This window comes from Mytilinidion resinicola (assembly GCF_010093595.1).
Source record: "Mytilinidion resinicola strain CBS 304.34 unplaced genomic scaffold BDZ99scaffold_6, whole genome shotgun sequence".
NCBI lineage: Eukaryota > Fungi > Ascomycota > Dothideomycetes > Mytilinidiales > Mytilinidiaceae > Mytilinidion > Mytilinidion resinicola.
Window position 1 is genome coordinate 424,838 of NW_022985442.1, and position 18,677 is coordinate 443,514.

The following is an 18,677-nucleotide window of genomic DNA, read 5'->3' on the forward strand; positions in this document are numbered from 1 at the left end:
CAAGTCTGTACGTAGGTGACCGTGAACCGTATGAGTTGTTGATCCTAGGTTGTAGCTGTTACAACCCGAGTGCTTGCCTTGGTCCGCGTAGAGAAGGCCCAGGTTGTTAACTGTTACGAGCGTTGACGTATGCTTAGGACCAAGTGCCTCCTCGCAGCCTTGCAGCGCCCGCTTGTACATCTGCTCCGCCTCGGCCATCTTGCCTTGGATCCTATAGAGAAGGCCCAGGTTGTGAACTGTGTTGAGCGTTGACTTATGCTTAGGACCAAGTGCCTCCTCGCAGCCTTGCAGCGCCCGCTTGTACATCTCCTTCGCCTTGACCAGCTCGCCTTGGTCCGCGTAGAGAAGGCCAAGGAAGTTTATAGCATCCAGTATCACTTCTTGTTCCTTACCGTTATCCTCACCCCCATCCTCATCGTTATCATCACCTTCATTAAAGTCCATTTCATACCCGCCGGGACTTCTAGAACTTTGCTCTATTTGAGTAATGAATACCCACCGAGAGCAGGCCTGGACATGAGGGAGAAGTCGACGTTGCAAGGCCGAGTAGTCCCGAGCTGACTTCTCCGGTACAGCCCATCCAACTATAACTACTGCTAGTTGACCTAGAGCCGATTCAAAACACTTGCCCTGGTAATAGTACGCCCATCGATGGACAACTGGATGAGTAGCATAGCTTGCCAGCTCTTCGATATCTTCAATCAACGAGTAGTTACGCAGTAGCTGCATTGCCCTGCTAAACTCAAGCTCATTGCTTCCAATATTTCCAATCCATTTCGACAAGTTTCTTCTTACATTTACTGAAGAAGTCCGGTATACTTTTTTAAACAGACCATACCATAGATTCTTGTTATCAAGGAATGACCATAGGAGGAGTAGATTGGCTGTAGCTTTGTGTTTGTTGCGAATAGCGTTGTAAGAGATAGTCCATGTCGTCCCTACACTGCGACCTGGGTAATCTTGAAGCAGCGTGTCGGCCTCATTTCGTGACTTCATGAGCTCACTCCACTGCTGCTCGTAGAAGGTGAGGTAGGTCGTGATTCCAACTCTGCTCTCCTGAAGATATGCACCAGCTTGCGCACTTGCCAGTGGCAGCCCATCCAGCAGCTTAAGCAAGCGCTCACTCTCTGCCGTGTCTGTAATCGTATCATTAGCCTTGAATACTTACATCGGTCTGTTCGCTGTGCGCGGAACCTTACCATACTTCCTTTTATACCAATTCTTGAGGATAGCCTGGGCTTGACCTTCGTCAACCTTGCCTAGCTGCTGCGGGTCTCCAAACTGCCCTAGCCTAGCTAGTCGAGTCGTGATCAGGACGGACCCGTGTTCGGTGTTTGAAAGGTAATGCCCGACATCGTATGCATCAGGGTCTCAGCCTCGTGGATCGTATTCCCGGTCGACATTATCGAAGATGAGCAGCCAGGCGGTGTTGTCCGGCTGCGCAAGCCAATCCATTACATCTCTTACAACTGCATCAACATTGTTGCTACTGGCCGTAGAATATACCCTACTCGTCTCCGGAATCTGACCTCGAGGAATCTTGCTTGCGCAGCTCGCAATGCTTCGTTTCAGGGTGTCCTTGCTTCTCCCATCTAGCCAAAACACGGAGCTGAACTTGCGGTGGTGCCGCCGTGCGAACTCAACTGCTAGCTGCGTCTTGCCTATTCCGCCAAGGCCATGGAGTACATGTATGCTCTGTCGGCAGCTCTGCTGTTTAGGCAAGAGGTCTCGTTCAAGCTCTAATATCTCGGCCGGTCGGTCCACAAAGTTGGTCGCTCTCGGAACACCTTGGAGGCTAAAAACAGTTCGATATTTCCCAGAATCTATATAGATATTTTAGCTACACAAATAATACGCGATATGCATAATGATTGACAGGCTGACACTAACATTCTCTTCTTGTCACATTGTCTACACACGCCTGCATCTGCTTGAATACCTCCGGAGACTCAATATAGAGTCGTGTAGCTGCAGCAATCTCCTTCGTCTTCTTCGACTCTTCAAGCCCAATATCTTGCAACCCGCGAGCCACATTGAACCGGTAGTACCGACCAGTGTTGTCGAGGTGTGCCTTGTCTCGCTGGAAATTCTTGGCCGTCTGCTCTGTTTCAGTGGCGATGGCAACGAGTGTCTCGCCAATATGGAGGACGTCATCCCGGAATGGCTTGAGCGAAGGGACACCGGTTCCGATTGACACGACGCATTTGATCCTGTCTTCGAGCGGCTGCGGTCCCCATATCAGCTGGGCCTGATTCCATAGCTCCCACACCGGGTTGTTGGCTCCCGTGCCCCCGTCCAGGAACTCCTCGCCAAACCGCCCAACGGCGATCCGGTCGAAGAAGGACGATGCGGCCGAAGTGGCCCGACAGGCCTCCCACGTCTTCACGCTATTCAAGAGATCGTTGTTCCCACGCGGGGATCTGTAGCTTGTGAGGCAAGCCGTCTCACTAGTCTCGCCACTTGTCGCGCAAACGAATCTACGGTAATATTAGCTTGCACTTTGGGGAAGCTCCAACGCCGACTTACACTTTGCAAGCTGCATCCGGCGCGTCTTTGAGAAGCGCATCCTCCTCCAGTCCCTGATTTCGGATAACCTCTTTTACAGCTCGTGCTAGTTCCTCCGAGTCGAATCTCCCCTGGATATTGCCCTTCACCGTCACACGATGTCGCTTCTTCTGGAATATCCGATCCGACAGCGCTAGGTAGGCGTCGATGCTCTCGCCGACGCTCATCCTCAGCCGGCCGAGCATAATCGCGATGAGCCTGGTCGGCGGTCAGCAACGCATGTCCTCCGCCAGCGTCTTCAGCAATAAACGTACCCGCCGGTGCTCGTCCCGCCGATCATGTCGAAGTAGTCGCACGGCTTCGGCGGCGCGTCTGGGTTGATCGTCTCCATGAGCTGCTCGAGGATTAGCAGCGCCGACAGACCGCGGACCCCGCCGCCATCGAGCGCGAGCAGGCGGAGCTCCTGGTCGGACATGGCTAGAGGTACACTGCTGGTGTAGGTGTAGTGGACATTTCTCGTGCTGGAGTGCGGCGCCAGCGAGAAGACGAGATGCTTGAGTTCAGACACTCGCACGCGTCAACTCAGCCGCACGGCTGGAGCGCCGTTGCGTCGCAAGGCTTGTAGATGAGCTGGCGCCTGGAACTAGCCATCGAGCAGAGAGCGAGCTGCTTGTTCGTTGCTCGTCACTGGCTGCAGGGTTGCGCTGCTGTGCCGCTGGGTGTCGGGCGCGTCGCTTGGATTGGGGGCCACCATATTCTATTGGTGCAGAAACAGCCCCTTCATGAGCGGATGGAACCCTTGCCTGTTTACTTGCAGATGGAGATCCACATGCGTGGATATAAAGATGGTGTTGCTGTCTATCATAAGCTGTAACTTGCGATCGTCTTCCACTACAGCCTCTCTTCACGTCCGGTGGTCTAGCGCTAAACTGGGTCGATCCTTGGATACCTCGTTTCTAGGCTAGTACTTAACCGGCTTGAGGATTGATTGGCTAGAAGGTTGCTATTCCCCCCTAAGGCACCCGCGGTTGCTCCCTTATACGGTAGGTTTGAGGCTTGATATTAGAGAGTGACCACCGGACGTAAACAGGGCTGTATACCGAGCCCGTTTAACCTCAGTAAGAGTTTAGAGCTTTTCCGCCATGTTAGGTGCGCAGGGATGTACTATCCGAAACCTCCTAGGTAGATACGGAATACTATAGTTGACTTACGGACAATACTACAGGAGACTTTTGAACACCAAACAGCATCTAGGGCTGTCTTACGACCGTTTGCGGGTGTGGGTATTTCTGAGAATAGCGTGTGTAGATTGTGGAACATGATCCAGCAGGTTACGTCCTTATTGACTTAGGGGCCACCTTTCTTCATCACCTCGAGATGTCATTTTTACACCTCCTTACCTAGCATAGCGAAAGCGTTCTTTTTATGATTTTCTACTTGAAATGATAGAGCATAATAAGCGCTTTCCAAAGAGCCCAGAACCATGATCTTCTGACGCTTTTTGGTGTTATTGGGGGGTGAGGGGGAGGAAGTCGATTGTGCAAGCGACAGTACGATCGCCCGTCTTCCGCCCCTTGGCCCCTCCGATAAGCTACAAAGGTAGCCATGACCTCCAATCATCAATACGCGGCCAGCAATCATTGAAGGTCTCTCCTCCTTTGTTCCCTTTGTTCTATTGTCTGTTCAATCCTTAGCCATCTATTGTCCTTCGTCGCCGCTGTCTTTGTTTCAATGTTCTCGAAACCGCGAAGCTCAAATATCCAAATTCGTCCACAACAGCATTGTAAAACTCTCAAAACTCTCTTCATTGATGACCCGCAATCTCCAGCGATATTCAGACTTTCCTTTGACAGCGCACGGCGACATAAGTACATATTCCCACGCTCCGATCTTGATCATTCTCCATCCCTAGGACACTATAGAAAGCTGGAATCGATCACCGTAATCAAGTCGATATATACAGCATAAAAGCATATAGCCACTCCATACAGCCCACGGTAAGCAACCTTTATATCAAGATGGCTGCCGAAAATCAGACTCCGCCTGCCGCTTTCTCCATTCCAGGGCTATCTCTTGTGACGGGTCAAGAGGCTTCGGAGACCAGTGCACCGCAAGAGGAAACGCCATCTCCTGCTCCGCAGTCTTCTCCGTCCCCTCCTTTGGTAGCTGCATCGATCAACCCTGCACCCACTACTCATGCCTCTGGGTGGGCTCCTATCAATGAAGACGCCGCTTCTCATCCATCTGGGCGGAATCCCATCAATCGCCGTACGTCTGAGTTGAATCCAGGCAGTCAGCTAGTTAATGTACTCAACAGTCAACCATCGGATGGAAAGCAAACACTTGAGAAGCCAGAGTCACATCAGGTAGCCTTCGGCACCCCTCCTGCCCCTGTCACTGAAGAACCAACTCCTGCTAAGCCAAAACACAAGAAGGCAAAGTTCAGCGTACCCGTGGGCTCCGCATCGGCACCTGTCAACCAAATTCATGACGAAACACCATCCGGATCCGAGGCAGATGAGCCAACAACCTCAACCCCTGCAAATGCCCCGAAATCAAAATCCGCAAAGCTATTCAGTGACTACAAAGCAGCCCAAGCCGCTGCTGCCCTGCTGCCAGTCCCTGCTTACACCGAAGGCTGTGGCTGGGGCACATACCCCATGCCCCCGGAAGGCGAGTCTCCTAAACCCCATACGAACTCACCTCCTGCTATTAACACTAACGGCCAAACGAATCCCGCGCTTTGGGAAGACCGCCGATCCCGCTTTGAGAAGAACGGCATCGATCAGTCCGATAAATTGCCTCTGAAACTCATTGACATGCGAGTCGATCCAAAGACCAAGAAGCCAAAACGCCAGCCTATGTACTGGACCTGGGGTGCTCCCCTTGACTATAACGATAATAAGACCATCAAGGACATCAACGATCGTCGAAAGACGAACATCGAGCGCATCTGCCGCGATCCGCCTTGGACGGAGTACGAGCGTAAGATCTTGGCGCTCCTGTTCGAGATGTACCCTGAAATATCCATGAAGGAAGCCGCTGAGCGGTGGAATTATCACTTTGTTAATAACTTTACGGGTGATGGGTATGTCGGGAGAGCTGATCCAAATGATCCGCGGGAGACCCATTTTGGGGAGCCGGATAATTTCAGACGATGCCCTCGTACGCTTGAGTCTATTCGGGCAGAGTATCTCGAGAACCAGGACTCGTACAATCAAGGTGAGGCGCCCAAGATTAAGAAGCGGCCGAATGACAACGGAAAGGGTAAGAAGCGCAAGATCGAGATGTACTGCAGCGACCAAGAGGAAAAGGGCGACGACAAGCCAAAGGTCAAGAGAGCCAAAAAGGAGAGTACACCAGCTCCTCCCAAGCCTGAGGAAAAAGAAGCTCCGGCTCCAGAGTCCGCGTTCTTCCCAGAAGTCCGCCTTCTAATCAAGAAACATATCCAGGCCCAGCTTCGCCAAAAGGCGGCGAAAAGCAAAGCCGAGTCTGGCAAGATCACGCAAAGGGCGCGGCTTCTCAATTGGCAGGAGATCATGCGAGCGTTGAACGATGAACGGAAGTCTGGCCTGTCCGCTGCCGAGAAAAAGAAATACAGGAACGTTAAATATCAAGATCTGAAAGAAGAACACGATAAGTTCAAGCAGCAGTACCGCGATGCGGAGTTCGATATCACGGGCGACCTCGTCATGAAAGACGCTGACGACGAAGATAAACCCCAAGAAGATACAACCCATACAGAGGAGGCTTCCCAACAAGGCAGCGATGAACCCATCCCGGCCAGCAGCGCGCCCTCTCCCACTTCTTCCGTCCTAAACGCCCGATTTCTCGACCTCGCCGGCGTCTCCGAATCCGATTTCCCCCCCTCTGCCTCCCCTCCGCGCCGCACCCACCCCTCCCCTCCCCGCCCCCAAACTCCTACTCCCCACATCGAGCTCGACTACAGCATCTCCTTCCACCACGCCGAGCGCTGCATCCTCAGCGACCTCAACGACGAGAACACCTACGCCTACGAGCACCCCAGCAAGCTAGCGGACGCGCTCAACAAGCGCCGCCGCGTCGAGCACCCGGAGCTGAAGCAGAAGAACCGCACGCGCGCGCAGGTGGAGCGACACTGGGAGTTCTTTGGAGGGATGTATCAGAAGGGGGAGGTGCCGGGGGAGGAGTATGATGGGTGGATGCCCGAGACTGAGGGTGCTGAGACTGCGGAGACGCATGTTTCTAGCGTTTTAACTGTGCAGGACACCGAGAGCGCTCAGATTGAGAGTGGTGTTGGCGAAACGGAGACTCACACCCCCGTCGTCGTTGATACCGTTCAGCAAACTACTACTACCACCACTACTACTACTGTCGCAGCTACCGTCGATACCGGCTCTGAACTCTCCCTGGAGGTCAGAAACCGCGTGTTTAGACGCACCCAACAGATCGCGCGGGAGGCTGGCGCCACGGGGACCCAAGTTTTCAGGGCTGGGCTTGACGCGTGGGGCAGGGCGCTGCACGAGGTGCGTGCTGAGATTGCTGCTGAGGCTGAGGCTAAGGCTGCTGCTGAGCAGGAGACGGCGGCGACGCTGACTGAAGGTGCTATTTCCACTCGCCAGATGGAGGATTATGTCGAGGATGAGGTGGATTGGTCTGACGGCGAAGATAGGGGTGGCGAGTCCGGTGGCGAGGTGGATGTGGCAGTGAGTACGTCTGCGCCTGTTCAGGTCTCTGATGAGGAGGATGAGGAGGAGTTGTAGAAGCTAAGCTAACAGGCGCTGGTCGCTGAGGTAAGTTAAGGTAAGTAGTTATGGTACGTAGTTTGGTGCTTTTTTTGGCCTAGCTGGTCTAGGTCTGGCAAGCTGGTATGGTGCTGGTCGCTGAAGAGAAGATAAGCAACATCCGTCCCTGGGTGGCGAGAAGCCCCCCGTGGCGAGAAAAACAATGGGTAACGTCCCCCACTGCGAAGCGGGACACACCCCGAGCCCGGACACAGGAGTAGTACTTTGACTTTTAGCAACTCAATCTCTTCACATACTTTAATATAGTTCTGTATACACTTATACTACAGCTATTCGTAAACATCAAGCACCCATCCTACCTAAAAAATTACGATCACATTATTGCCATCATACTTCAGTTACAGAGATCATTCTTATCGAGCATACCAGTGTTCCTTCGCTGTAGGACCACTTATGAGCTCTGAACACTTATAACACGTAGAGAGAGTATTGCCCAAACCTAAGAGTCTTATAATAATGCAGTAAGCTATTATCAGCCTGGTGTCTGCTATGGCGCGCAAATTCAGGCAAGGTTGCCACCCTGGTCGGTACTTCCAATCAGACCTGTCATGGATCCCGGGCTGACTCTGCATGTCCTATAGTTAACGTTAGTTCTATTACTAACCATCTTGCCCTCCAATCTAGACGATTCTAGAAGCTTCGCCCTTGCGTAATACAAATTACTCATATTCACGCTGTTCTTAGACCTTAGAGATAATACAGTCGTTTGCGGAACAAGCTTCCGCTCTTTTACGCGCCGCTAAAGTTGACCTGCGGTTCCCTAGCATATTCTAGCCTTAGTAGCGTATAGGATTATTTTGAAACCTATTGGAAAGAAACGCACCAAGGTTTTATTTTCATAAATTTATAGTATTCGGCTGCCCCTAAGGCTCGTTTCGTTCTAGCAATCACTTAGTACTGTTGAATGAAGTGCTACGTGAATGACAGAGCATGAGGTAAACATGGATGGATTGAGGGTGAGTATGTAAAGACTGTAAAATATGGCCTAGCAGCCTCGTTGCTTACCATCCAGTTGCTTCTATTCTTTACTCTGTCGTCGTATATCGCGACCTCATAGATTCAGCGTCACTGCCAATATGATTGCTGTCCCATAAACTCATAAACGAAGTGATCAAATATCCTAATGCTGTTAAGATACTCCGAATGACCCTGCGTGCTTCGCAATCGAAGCCTCAAGCCTTTGTAACCCTGTCGATCTAAAGCAACCTAGCAGTAGCGCTACATCCAGAGTGATTCGCCCGTCTGCAAGAACCCTTTCCGGTAAATACAGAATCTGAAATGATCCTCAACCTCGCTCGTTGGTTGACTTCACCACCATCAAAACAGTCCTCAAGCGGGAGGGTGAGCGCTGCAATCTCCGTGTAGATCAGGACTTTGCCGAATACGTAGACTGCGGAGTTGGTGCTGCACTCTTCATTGCCCACCGTGAGTCGTTTTTCTCATCATGCGTATATCTGATCCGGAAGAACCATGCCAAAAATGTGAGAAGAGTGAGAGGAATCGTGATAGACCAGTAGACCCAGAACCTTTTGTTGACAACATCTGTGGGGCTGGTGGCATCCCATTGGAACATAGGCATGGAAAAAATAGCCTTGACACTGTTAGTGAAAGCACAGGCATTGTGTGAAAATGAAAGGGGATGAGCTGACCGCAATAAACGTCCCTGGTAGAAAAGTCATCGTCACAACTGCAATCGTTTTCATAGATGTACTGTCCCGCTTGCTCTCTGCTGCAATCATCCTCGAGTCCCTAGCTATTCCAATACTGGTATTCTGGTCCTGTTGAGCGATGAGATTGAAGATTCCTTGGACCATTATTGTGGCTTTCTGTTGCCAAGATTTAACTTCAAGCAGCGTCATTTGGATATTTCTCGCCGAACGGCACATTTCACCCTGCAGAAATGCTGTCGCATTCTGATTTGGTGCCGAAGTTTCCTGGCTTGCAATAATATCAGTTTCACGATTTGACCCGTGAATCAGGAAATCTACGTATTCGGCCAGGATTTGCCAGCAGAGCTCGGTCGTGGCGATATTGATAGCCGTCCCAGTCACTTTTGCGGATAGTTCGGTGTAGTTCACGAGGGTTTTAGTTCTCGTAAGGGACAGCATCTGGTGGTAGCCCGTTTCCGCTTGCGCTTCGATGATGGCCTCCTTTTGGAACTTTAACCAGGACGCGAGCACTACGTCAATAGCCCGCTGAGCCACAAAAGGAAGAAGACTTGGCAGGCCGATAAGGTCTCGATAGCCCAGGAGGTCTTTGGTAAGTTTCGCAGCCATCTCTTTATGGTTTTGGATCAAAAGAACACCAATGGAAGTCTTTGATTCTGGGAAATGGCGGTATGCCAGAGAAAAGAAGCCAAAACCGATGTGATAGATGAAATCACAGCTCATATCTGCAACAACTCCGTCATCCTCTGTTTTGTCCGCCTCCTCCACTTCCTCGTCCTCTTCTCCATCAACTTCCTCATCCTCATCTCTAGCCAGGGCTGCGAACCGACTGGATCCTGAGAAGGGATTGCAGGGTCGCTGTACCGATGCTGTACTAGGTGCTGCAATTGCGGAAGCAGGTCCGGATTTGCCTTGTCTAGGGTGGTGCCCGACATCAGGCCGCTCCTTGCGCTGGCTATTCCGGGCCTGAGCCGTGGGTGGTAGCGTGATGGCGCTATTAGCTGCAGTCAACGCTGCCGCTGCCGCTGCCGCTGCCGCTGCCGCTGCCGCTGCCGCTGCCGCTGCCGCTGCCGCTGCCGCTTCTTCCTGATTGTTGACTGACCCCTCTTCCTCTTGACTCCTCGTCGCGGCGTTCTTGTTCCTCTTCTTCAACATATCTGGCGTCCACCAGTCGTACTCCTCTCTCGACAAAAATCTGCTTTCGGGCCGTGTCTTAGGTGATTTCATGGCAAATTTGTCGAATACAACGCGGTCAAATGTACCTAGCACGTGCTCTGAGACATTAAGTCCCGTCAAAACTGGTCCCAGTTTGTCGCGAACATCCTCGTAAAGTTGTCGGCGCGGAAGTGTCTTGTAGTCTTCATCTGTAGTGTCGTCTGGGGTGTATGCGACAATAAGTCGGATGGATGGAGCAGTAGTCGCATCTTTGGCCAAAACTAAGTTGCCATGTGTCCATTTTGAAACATCGTTTCTGCTCATATTATGGCCCCCTGCATGATGTAAAGATCCTTTGCTGGTGAACTCCAGGGTTGTGACTTGCAAGCCGCCATGTACCGGGGGATTTTCCGTTCTAACATGATTCAATGGTTTCCCTTTGGACTTTTGGCAGCCTTCGGAACAGTTTGTTGCTTCGCTGGTCGTCCTTTTGCAGAGTGTGTCGATTGTAGTGTCTTTCTCATCTAATAGATCTTTAAGTTCCCTTATCTCGTGTTCAAGCGATCGAACCCGCTCCTCCAACGACTCAGTATACCCCCTTGGAAATGCTCTTCGCGAGAGTTTATCGCTTGTCTTACACTCAAAGCCCGCATTGACGCATTGTGTACAGCAAGGCCGGATACCATCGCACCGGATCTTCTTGCTTCTGCACCGGTCGCACGCCTGTGCAATTCTACTTTGGGCGCTCGCCCCAACTTTGATGACTTTCATTGGTAGAATGGCAGGCATGGCTCAGAGAGACGTCGCTTTAAACGGTGGGCCAGAGAGTGGGACAAGACAGAAACTTGAAACAAGAATGGACGCACGGCCGGTGCTCGTGAGGGTGCTTATGTGTGAAGCGTGCGGCAATCAGCAGAGTACTAGTTCAAAGAAGCCGACTAACACTGCCACAGTAATGGTCGATATGGCTCGCCTGTACTCAGGTTAAATTGATGTGAACTCTGATTTCTATAGACGTCTAGCTAGTTGTATATATACTAGGGGAAGGAAGGGGGGCCACCCCTGGGTGGCGCGCCAGTAAGTTCAGCTGAACACTGCACAGCTGAGTTTTCAGCTGGGCTCTCCACAGCTGAGATCTCAGCTGTGTTCTCTACAGCTGATGTTCGGAGTAGCCTTCTAGCATATGAGTTGTTGATCCTAGGTTGTAGTGCTGCAACCTGAGTCCTGTCAAAGTGGAAACGCTTTAGCCTTTGAGTCGCCGCAGCTTAAAGTGCAAGCTGCTCAGCCCCAATTCGCCAAGATCGACTTTCTAGAACACTCGATGGCGGAGTGGTCAGCCCACCACAGCCCCTCGCCTGCAGCGCTTCGGGCCGTCAATGGGACGAATGTATCTCCACACCATTGGTTGCAAGCTGGGCAGACCACACCGAAGGGCGGCAGCTAGCCACCATCATCCAGGGTGACGCACACATTGGGTGTTGTATCACAAGCCACCTGCACACAATCGGAACGTACGACTTGGGAATCACGATGTGTCCTGTCGCCAGGTATAAAGCAAACCGGAACTGCAGTAGACGAAGCGTGGAACCAGATGACCTTCTTGACTTGTTGCCATCGCCACCGTACCTTCAATACACAACGACAGACTCGACCCAGACACTTGCCCAAGCTGCAGCATGGCGGGAAAGGCAGGGTCCGTCAACACGGTCGTAGACCAGCTGATCATCCACAACACAGGCGAAACAGGCGACACCATACCATGTTGCAGGCGCCCTAACAAAGGACCCAGCAGCCACAATCGAGAAAATCATTGGCGGCAAGACTCAGGTTGAAATTGATGTGAACTCTGATTTCTATGGGTGTCTAGCTCGTTGTTTACATACTAGGGGAAGGAGGGGGGCCAGCCCCGGGGGCATAACGTGGTATCTCTTCCTGACGCGTTACTTGATTCATCCTGTTTCCTGATACAGTACTGATACCGTGCTGCAGCACTGCTGTTGCACTACCTGTTACTTCCTCCTGTATCAGCATGCTATCCTGATACGTTACTGCATATGAGTTGCTGACCCTAGGTTGTAGTGCTGCAACCCGAGTGCAAGCTCACCAATCAAAAGCTGACAAAGTGGACTGACATTATTTCGTCAGCCCAGCGCTTTCAACTTCCCAGAGGCCTCGAAAATGTCAGCCGGACTTCAAATCCGGGAGCGCCAGTCAAAGTCCAAGATAAGCACACTCCCAAGTCGTTTTTCGTATGCCTTCATCCTGCCTTCTCTGAGAGTCCACCCTAACTTCTAGCCTAGGAAACATATCTGGCATCCAGCACCGGCAAGCCGTATGTGCGTATGCGAGTGCCAGGCGCCACCCAGGTCATTTCAGACCAGTTCAGGGCTGTGTGGCTCTCAAAAGAGAAGAACGCTAAGGATCTCCTAAAAACCTTTTACAAGGACCTCTACAAATCGCTTGCCTCGCCTGATCTCGTCCTTGATCTTGACACTTTTGAGTGTGTGGAGGGCAAGCTTCCGAAGGCTGCCGAGCTTCCAAAGGATGCCGACAAAGTTCTTCTTCTGTGGGCCCGCTACTCTGGAGGAAATAAAGACGAGGGATACAACCCTCAAGGTGACAGCTCCCTCCAGGGCCAAGCACAGCTTGTTGCGGCTGCCAAAAAAGTTGGGCTTTTACGTGATCACCATCGGTCACGGCTCAAAGTACGAAATTCCAGGTTCTGAACGTAGAAACTATGCCCCAGGCGACTGCCACTTGGGCGAATACTACACGCAGAAGCCGCTCAGGGCCGCTGACCGATCGATGCAGGTCACATTCCTGCGTACCCTGTGGAGCGATACCTAGGGAGAATAGTGCAGATGGGCCAGAAAACGGGAGCCATGGACATGGCAGCCCTCATAGGCATGCCTACCATCTACATTGAGCACAAGACCAGCAGGGCCATCGACCGTATGCAGAAATGAACCAAGAACGTGCCGTGGTATCAGCGTACTCTCATCGACACGTCTCCATCCTTCCTGAGCAGGTGTATCGACAAACTCGAGTCTCTGCCAGAGACCGAAAGGTCCCAGCTGAAGCCACTGAAGCCAAAACTCAGCCGTCTGGCAATGCAGTACTATGCTTATCACGACATCATCTCACTTAAGCCAGGAACCAAGAGGCAAGACCTTTTGAAATATTGGAATTCCTTTCCCGCCGAGGGCTCTCAGCAGCTGGCCGCCATCGAGCAAGAATTGGCTGGCTTGAGGAATGCAAACAGCGAATACAGCACCACCGACTTAGACAACATCGCAACCAACCTCCAAAGCCTGTGGGAGGAGTATTCGAAGTCCAGTGCTCTGACCCCAGTCGCGAATACCGGAGGGGCCTACAAGTACAAAAAAGAGCCTGACCCACTGGCAATCCTACCGTATCTCAACCTGTCGATGTGGAAGTCTGGAACCTGAGTCAAGGAACACAACACGAAAAGTCTTTTATTAGTTCGCGTGGGCATAGAAAAATGCTCAACTAAGATTGTGTGAATGAGCGAACGAACTAACAGATACACCCAAGGGGATTTCATCCGGATCAATAACCCTCTCAGTAGTTGCAGGATATCCTCTCCCTCCCATATATCTAGCTGTCTCCTTGCTCAGATAGTGATTGAACAGACTTCCTTGCTACAACGCCAACTGCGTGATAACTTTGCCGTCTGATCCGGAATAATACCGCTTCCTCAGTCCTGTCCCTAGAAACGCAGCACGATCGTGAAGCCATCTGATCATCGCCTCGTCCTCAGCATCCGGAATTACCATTACCTCCTCCCCATCACCCCTCTCAAAAGCATTTACCTGGCCCAAAGCAGACTCTGGGCACACTATAACAGAACTCGGCACCATGCCCATTATAGGGCGGTTTTCCAAGGGATAAGGATTCCGAAGAAGGTCCGAGTGCACCGCAAGGCTTCCCAAGACCGACTCGAGGAAGCTCCCCACTTTTCCGGCAACGCATGCCTCATGGAGTCTCATCTCATCCTCTCCCCGTTTAAAGTATTCTTGGTATATGTCTCGAAGCTGCATCCGTTGGCGTGCATCCTCGCAGTTCATGAATCCGTAGTCCACCACAACGGCTCGGAACGGATCAGCCACGTTCATGCGTGTGAATCGCTTGAGCTCCCACACGCTCTGATGCCATTTCTTTACAATGGCCATGAAGTCCTTGAAATTGCGCATGCGCAGGATTCGGTCCGCAAGCCCATATTTCCTAAACAATTCCACCATTTTGGACTCCACCATGGCATTCCAGAATTCATCAAACGAGCATCGCTCGACAAGTGATCCATATGCGGAAGCGATTTGCTGTTCTGATTCGGGGCCCGCAGCTGTACAAAAGCCCAATGAGATCCAGTTGTCCTCATCCACATCGGGCTTGAATCCATTGCGGATCTGGGCGTAGAAGACAAGCGCGTTTCGCTTTTCTAGAGGCTGAAGTTTGACGATCGGCACCTTTTGTTCGTCAGGACTTAACAGCTCCCTCTGAGCCGCCTCGAAGGTAGCAGCAAGGCCCGGCCCCTTGCCTTTGGTTCCAAATCCCTCCTCGCTCTTCAGCCACTGCATGTCTCTCAGCATGCCAGGGTCCCTAGTTTGCAAGCATCGAAACGTAAGCATCTCTTTAAGCCTGTCCTGCTCAACCGCACTGCGCAGCTCGTCCTCGTCAATGCTCCAGTTGACTACAAGCCGGCGGTAAAGCTTGAAGAGCCTCCACCGGTCATGCCCGGAAGCAAAGTACATAAAGCCGTACTTGTTCGCTGCATCGTCTTCAAGGGGAAACTCGTTTGCGTGACAAGCGAGCACCAAGTAATCCGTGGCGTCGATTGGTCTTCCCAAGCTGCAGGAGAATTTGTGTCGATGCCAGTCGGAACGGTAGCAATCGAGAGTACAGTGGGCGGTAACCCCACACTTTTTACAAATATGGGCGAGTTTGCAGGTGGCTTTGCAGAAAGCGCAGACTGCTGGACTAGCAGCATCGGCTTTCTTTCCTTTGAGGCCTCCAGTATTAACATTTGGTGCACTGGCGCCATCTCGTGGATGAGAGGGCTTAACAAAGCTTCTGTCGTTGCTAGGAGTCATGCTAGCCCATATTAGCATCGAGGGTAACCAAGGGCGAACTATCAAGCAAATCTCGACCACTTACTTGGCTTCTCTGTCGCGCTTTCGAAACATAGCCAACCACTCAGTCTCTCTCGTAAGAAGTCTAGGGTCCTCAACCATGCTATTAAAAAGCGTCGTCTTCCTCGCATAGCTGGGCGGAACCGGGGCCGCCATCACCGATTCCTTCTCTGCATCGTGGTGAGACACGTCGCGCTTTATTCCTTCATCCCAAAGAATGTCTCTTAGACGCTGAACAGCCGTCTGTAGTCTCTCGGCTACCTCAGGGTTCGTCCGTAGAGTATGGGGGAATGCCCATTGCGAATAGCACTTCCCGTGGTTCCCTCGAGTTTCGAAAAAGCCTATTTCCCGAAGCAAGTGCCCGCAAAGAAGGCACGTCTTTTTGCTGACCCCAAGATACGGGAAGACTTCCGAGTAGAGACCCTTGCGGCCAAGAAGGTAGGCCATCAGCACCATCTCGGCATGGAGATTCTTGTGCTTCTCAACTTCTTTCTGGAATTTCGGTTCTAGCTGCGGTGTGAGCGAAAAGTCTTCCTTGGGTAACGCCCATGTCTTGACTTTCCTTGCCGGGAGACTATTGAGCAAGACGATTTTAACATTGCGAAAGCCAGGGCATTGCTGAGCGACATGCAAAAAAGCTTCTGCACCTTGCATTGGCCTTCGAATATGCGCCAATTCCTCCACGACGCGACGAAGCTTGTTGGGTGTCAGGTTGGCCTTCAGTTCCGTGTAAAAGTCCGTACTATAGGATATGGCCTCAACATCCCTGGCAAAGTCGTGTACACCTAGATGGCCAGACACAACGCCATTACACGCGCCGTCTTTGAAGAACTTCAATCCTGTGGTCCCCTTTTCGACAGACATGACAATTTTTGCGTGGTGCCGAATTCTTTGAGCGTAATAATCCACCAAGGTGCTCTGCAGCGCTGGAAGCGGGTGAGACTCGAAAATGTCTATGCAAGAAGTCAGTTGTATCAACACGGGAAGCAGGTTTTCGATAGAGACACCGACCATCAGCCGAAATTCTCTCGAGCACTCCGGCCAAGTACTCGAGCATCTTGACATCCTTGTCCGACCAAGTTTTCCCGCCCGAGGTCGAGTTTCGAGCAGCCACAATAGTCGCCTCCCTCTCACTATAGATCAACGCCGTGCTCGTGATCAATGAAGGGTCTTTCCTATAGCAAAGTAGCTCGGCGAGTCGGTCGAGAAAGTCCTTTTTAATTCCCGTGTCGCCATCTAGGGATGGTGGAATGAGCAGATTGGTACATTTTTCGTCGTCAGTCGACTCATCCAGATCATCATCACTGTCCTCGGCGGAAGAAGAAAGGGGCACCCTCTGCTGCTGCTGCTGGACTTGACACCAGGCGGCCAGGGTGGTTATCTCAGACTCCAGGTAGGAAGGGAAGCTCCATTCCAAGGCGTCGCTAGAGGTTGGTGATACTGGAAGTGCAGGAATGACGCTGACGCGGGCCATTGCGATTCGTTTCCCCTATCTGAAAGGGTACCCCCAAGAGTAATGAACGCCGAACATCAGGGGCGCGATGGATTAGGTATCCTGTCATTGATAAGAGCTCCCATGATGTTGCTGTGCGTGGTACAACATGAAGTGCGGGGAGGACACCGCATGCACTTTGTGACGCGATGATTGGAAGATACCACCAAAAATGTTCCATCTGCTTCCATTATTTGCTATTGGCCCTTACGTATGGTTTGCCGCTGTAGATTAGCCTCGGGATGATTTGCAGCTCCTGCGCTGAGTTGTAAGCCCATGAAACTATATTTCTTGGTGGGGTTGGCGTGCGAGTCTCTTCGAGCACTTGGCCTCATGGACTTGGCCGTAGAACAGCAACGTCCCTGTACTGCGATATATTGCAGTTTTTGCCTCCTAGGGGAGTCGGTAGTATCCGCTCTAGAATAAGCAAGATATGGTTGAGGTGTTTCTGGATAAATTGCCTGGAGCCATTATTAGCTGCGGCCTTTGCTAGGGGGACAACATGCGACGACGACAAGCATGACCATGGAAGCTTACAACAGGTTCAGAGTAGTTCGCGATCGCCGAGCTCGCAGCCATGTCGATGGAGGAGCGGATTGGGGAGGGCAATGCTACGCGCTGCGACCGGGAGTTCTAGGCCTTACCTACCTAGGTACGTTTGCTTTGTGGTGGCGCAGTCGAGCTCAGCCTCCCAAGAGTCACAACTTCAACGCGGGTCAACTTCTCTCCAATATATCCACTTCAGCTATCATGGCATCTGTTCATCTCGAGATCCAGTCATTCATCTTCTGCATCTGCCATCTGCAGTCGTCATTGCTCGAAACATGTTTTCATCCGTGCTTTCGCACCTGCCCAAATACATGAACTGGTTGTAGCCTCTTGATAGATATCAGGAGGACGAAGCGCTGTTAAGTTGACTGCATCGAGCTCCAGAAAAACTTTCTAGGGTATCTACCTTCAGAAGCACTTGAGTGCGATTTCCCTTGCAGAACACTTACCTTCAGAAGCACTTGAGTGCGATTTCCCTTGCAGAACACTTCAGCCACGCCAATACCAATTCGGGCAGATATTTGAGACTTAGTTCAGCGTCGAGAGTCAGTACTGTCTAGTATGGCTGCTCCTTCGACCACCGAAAGTCCCGCGACAAGTCCTTATCAAGCGCTTGACGATCAAGGTTCTGGTAAAGATGCTATCCGCCTTCTGCAAATCTTGCCGGGCAGTTTTGACGATGACATTAAAATCGAGCTTGAAACCCATTCGATTGAAGAACCCCCTAAATACTATGCGCTCTCATATTGCTGGGGTCACGACATATCAAAGACTCCTGCAACTGTCAACGATTACCCCCTTCAAATTACACAGAACCTCGAGGATGGGTTGAGACATCTGCGATCCCGAACGAAGACTCGGACGATCCCGAACGAAGACTCGGACCTTATGAATAGACGCCCTGTGCATCAATCAGAACGATATGGAAGAGAGGAGTCAGCAGGTCCAGATAATGGGTTCTATATACTCGAAAGCTGCCAGGGTGATTGTTTGGCTCGGACAAGCTACGGATGGTAGTGAGTATGTGATGCATTGTCTTAAACGTGGTAGAGTGAGGACGAAAAAAGTGCCGTATTTTTTGCACTACTTGGCACTTCTAATGGAACGGCCCTGGTTCTATCGTGTATGGACATTACAAGAAACGCTCCTCGCATCAAGGACCTCATCCTCATGATTGGGTATTAGTGGCAACCATTATCCTATTTCATCGGTTTCGTGGTACAAGATAAGGTCGCTGAGACGCCTTTCGAGATCTTCGCATCTGCTAGGGATGACATCAACTCATTGCCTTTGCATTGGATCGAGTTCATTGCCAAAGAAGACCCAGCGGATGTGTTGAAGCCTAAAGCAGAACCCATTGACGGAGAGAAAGCCA

At 51.5% G+C, this 18,677-nt stretch overlaps 7 protein-coding genes across 7 annotated transcripts in view; 3 read left to right on the forward strand and 4 right to left on the reverse strand.

Annotated features, from left to right (window-relative positions):
- Positions 1-2,980, reverse strand: part of BDZ99DRAFT_474392 (FabD/lysophospholipase-like protein) — a gene marked incomplete at both ends in the record, with an annotated part of 4,236 nt that extends 1,256 nt beyond the window's left edge. Inside the window, 6 exons of the mRNA XM_033721899.1 lie at positions 12-1,136; positions 1,200-1,281; positions 1,468-1,823; positions 1,891-2,477; positions 2,527-2,763; positions 2,820-2,980. Of these exons, the coding sequence (XP_033579139.1) occupies positions 12-1,136; positions 1,200-1,281; positions 1,468-1,823; positions 1,891-2,477; positions 2,527-2,763; positions 2,820-2,980 (2,548 nt within the window). The remainder of the gene's footprint in view (positions 1-11; positions 1,137-1,199; positions 1,282-1,467; positions 1,824-1,890; positions 2,478-2,526; positions 2,764-2,819) is intronic.
- A 1,543-nt stretch (positions 2,981-4,523) lies between these two features.
- BDZ99DRAFT_568913 (uncharacterized protein) lies at positions 4,524-7,514 on the forward strand (the record flags this gene model as incomplete). Its single annotated transcript, XM_033727830.1, has 1 exon — positions 4,524-7,514. One exon carries the CDS (start codon positions 4,524-4,526, stop codon positions 7,245-7,247), a length of 2,724 nt encoding a protein of 907 aa, XP_033579140.1. The 3' UTR covers positions 7,248-7,514.
- Positions 7,515-8,742: 1,228 nt separating this feature from the next.
- On the reverse strand, positions 8,743-9,109 carry BDZ99DRAFT_347708 (uncharacterized protein; the record flags this gene model as incomplete). Its single annotated transcript, XM_033714450.1, has 2 exons — positions 8,743-8,880; positions 8,939-9,109. Coding segments are annotated over 2 exons (309 nt in total), but the record flags the coding sequence as incomplete, so codon positions are not given.
- Positions 9,110-10,657: 1,548 nt separating this feature from the next.
- On the reverse strand, positions 10,658-10,945 carry BDZ99DRAFT_439166 (uncharacterized protein; the record flags this gene model as incomplete). The annotated part of the gene is made up of 1 exon (XM_033717647.1): positions 10,658-10,945. A coding segment is annotated over exon 1 (243 nt), but the record flags the coding sequence as incomplete, so codon positions are not given.
- Positions 10,946-12,110: 1,165 nt separating this feature from the next.
- Positions 12,111-13,041, forward strand: BDZ99DRAFT_460946 (uncharacterized protein). The gene is made up of 3 exons (XM_033719505.1): positions 12,111-12,360; positions 12,412-12,816; positions 12,923-13,041. The coding sequence occupies exons 2-3, from the start codon at positions 12,454-12,456 to the stop codon at positions 12,956-12,958; spliced, it is 399 nt and encodes a 132-aa protein (XP_033579143.1). The 5' UTR covers positions 12,111-12,360; positions 12,412-12,453; the 3' UTR covers positions 12,959-13,041.
- Positions 13,042-13,773: 732 nt separating this feature from the next.
- Positions 13,774-16,735, reverse strand: BDZ99DRAFT_383295 (uncharacterized protein; the record flags this gene model as incomplete). Its single annotated transcript, XM_033715323.1, has 3 exons — positions 13,774-15,211; positions 15,287-16,214; positions 16,273-16,735. The coding sequence occupies 3 exons, from the start codon at positions 16,733-16,735 to the stop codon at positions 13,774-13,776; spliced, it is 2,829 nt and encodes a 942-aa protein (XP_033579144.1).
- Positions 16,736-17,733: 998 nt separating this feature from the next.
- BDZ99DRAFT_262951 (uncharacterized protein) lies at positions 17,734-18,572 on the forward strand. Its single transcript, XM_033713805.1, has 2 exons — positions 17,734-17,767; positions 17,820-18,572. The coding sequence occupies exon 2, from the start codon at positions 17,864-17,866 to the stop codon at positions 18,317-18,319; it is 456 nt and encodes a 151-aa protein (XP_033579145.1). The 5' UTR covers positions 17,734-17,767; positions 17,820-17,863; the 3' UTR covers positions 18,320-18,572.
- The last annotated feature ends 105 nt before the right edge of the window (positions 18,573-18,677 follow it).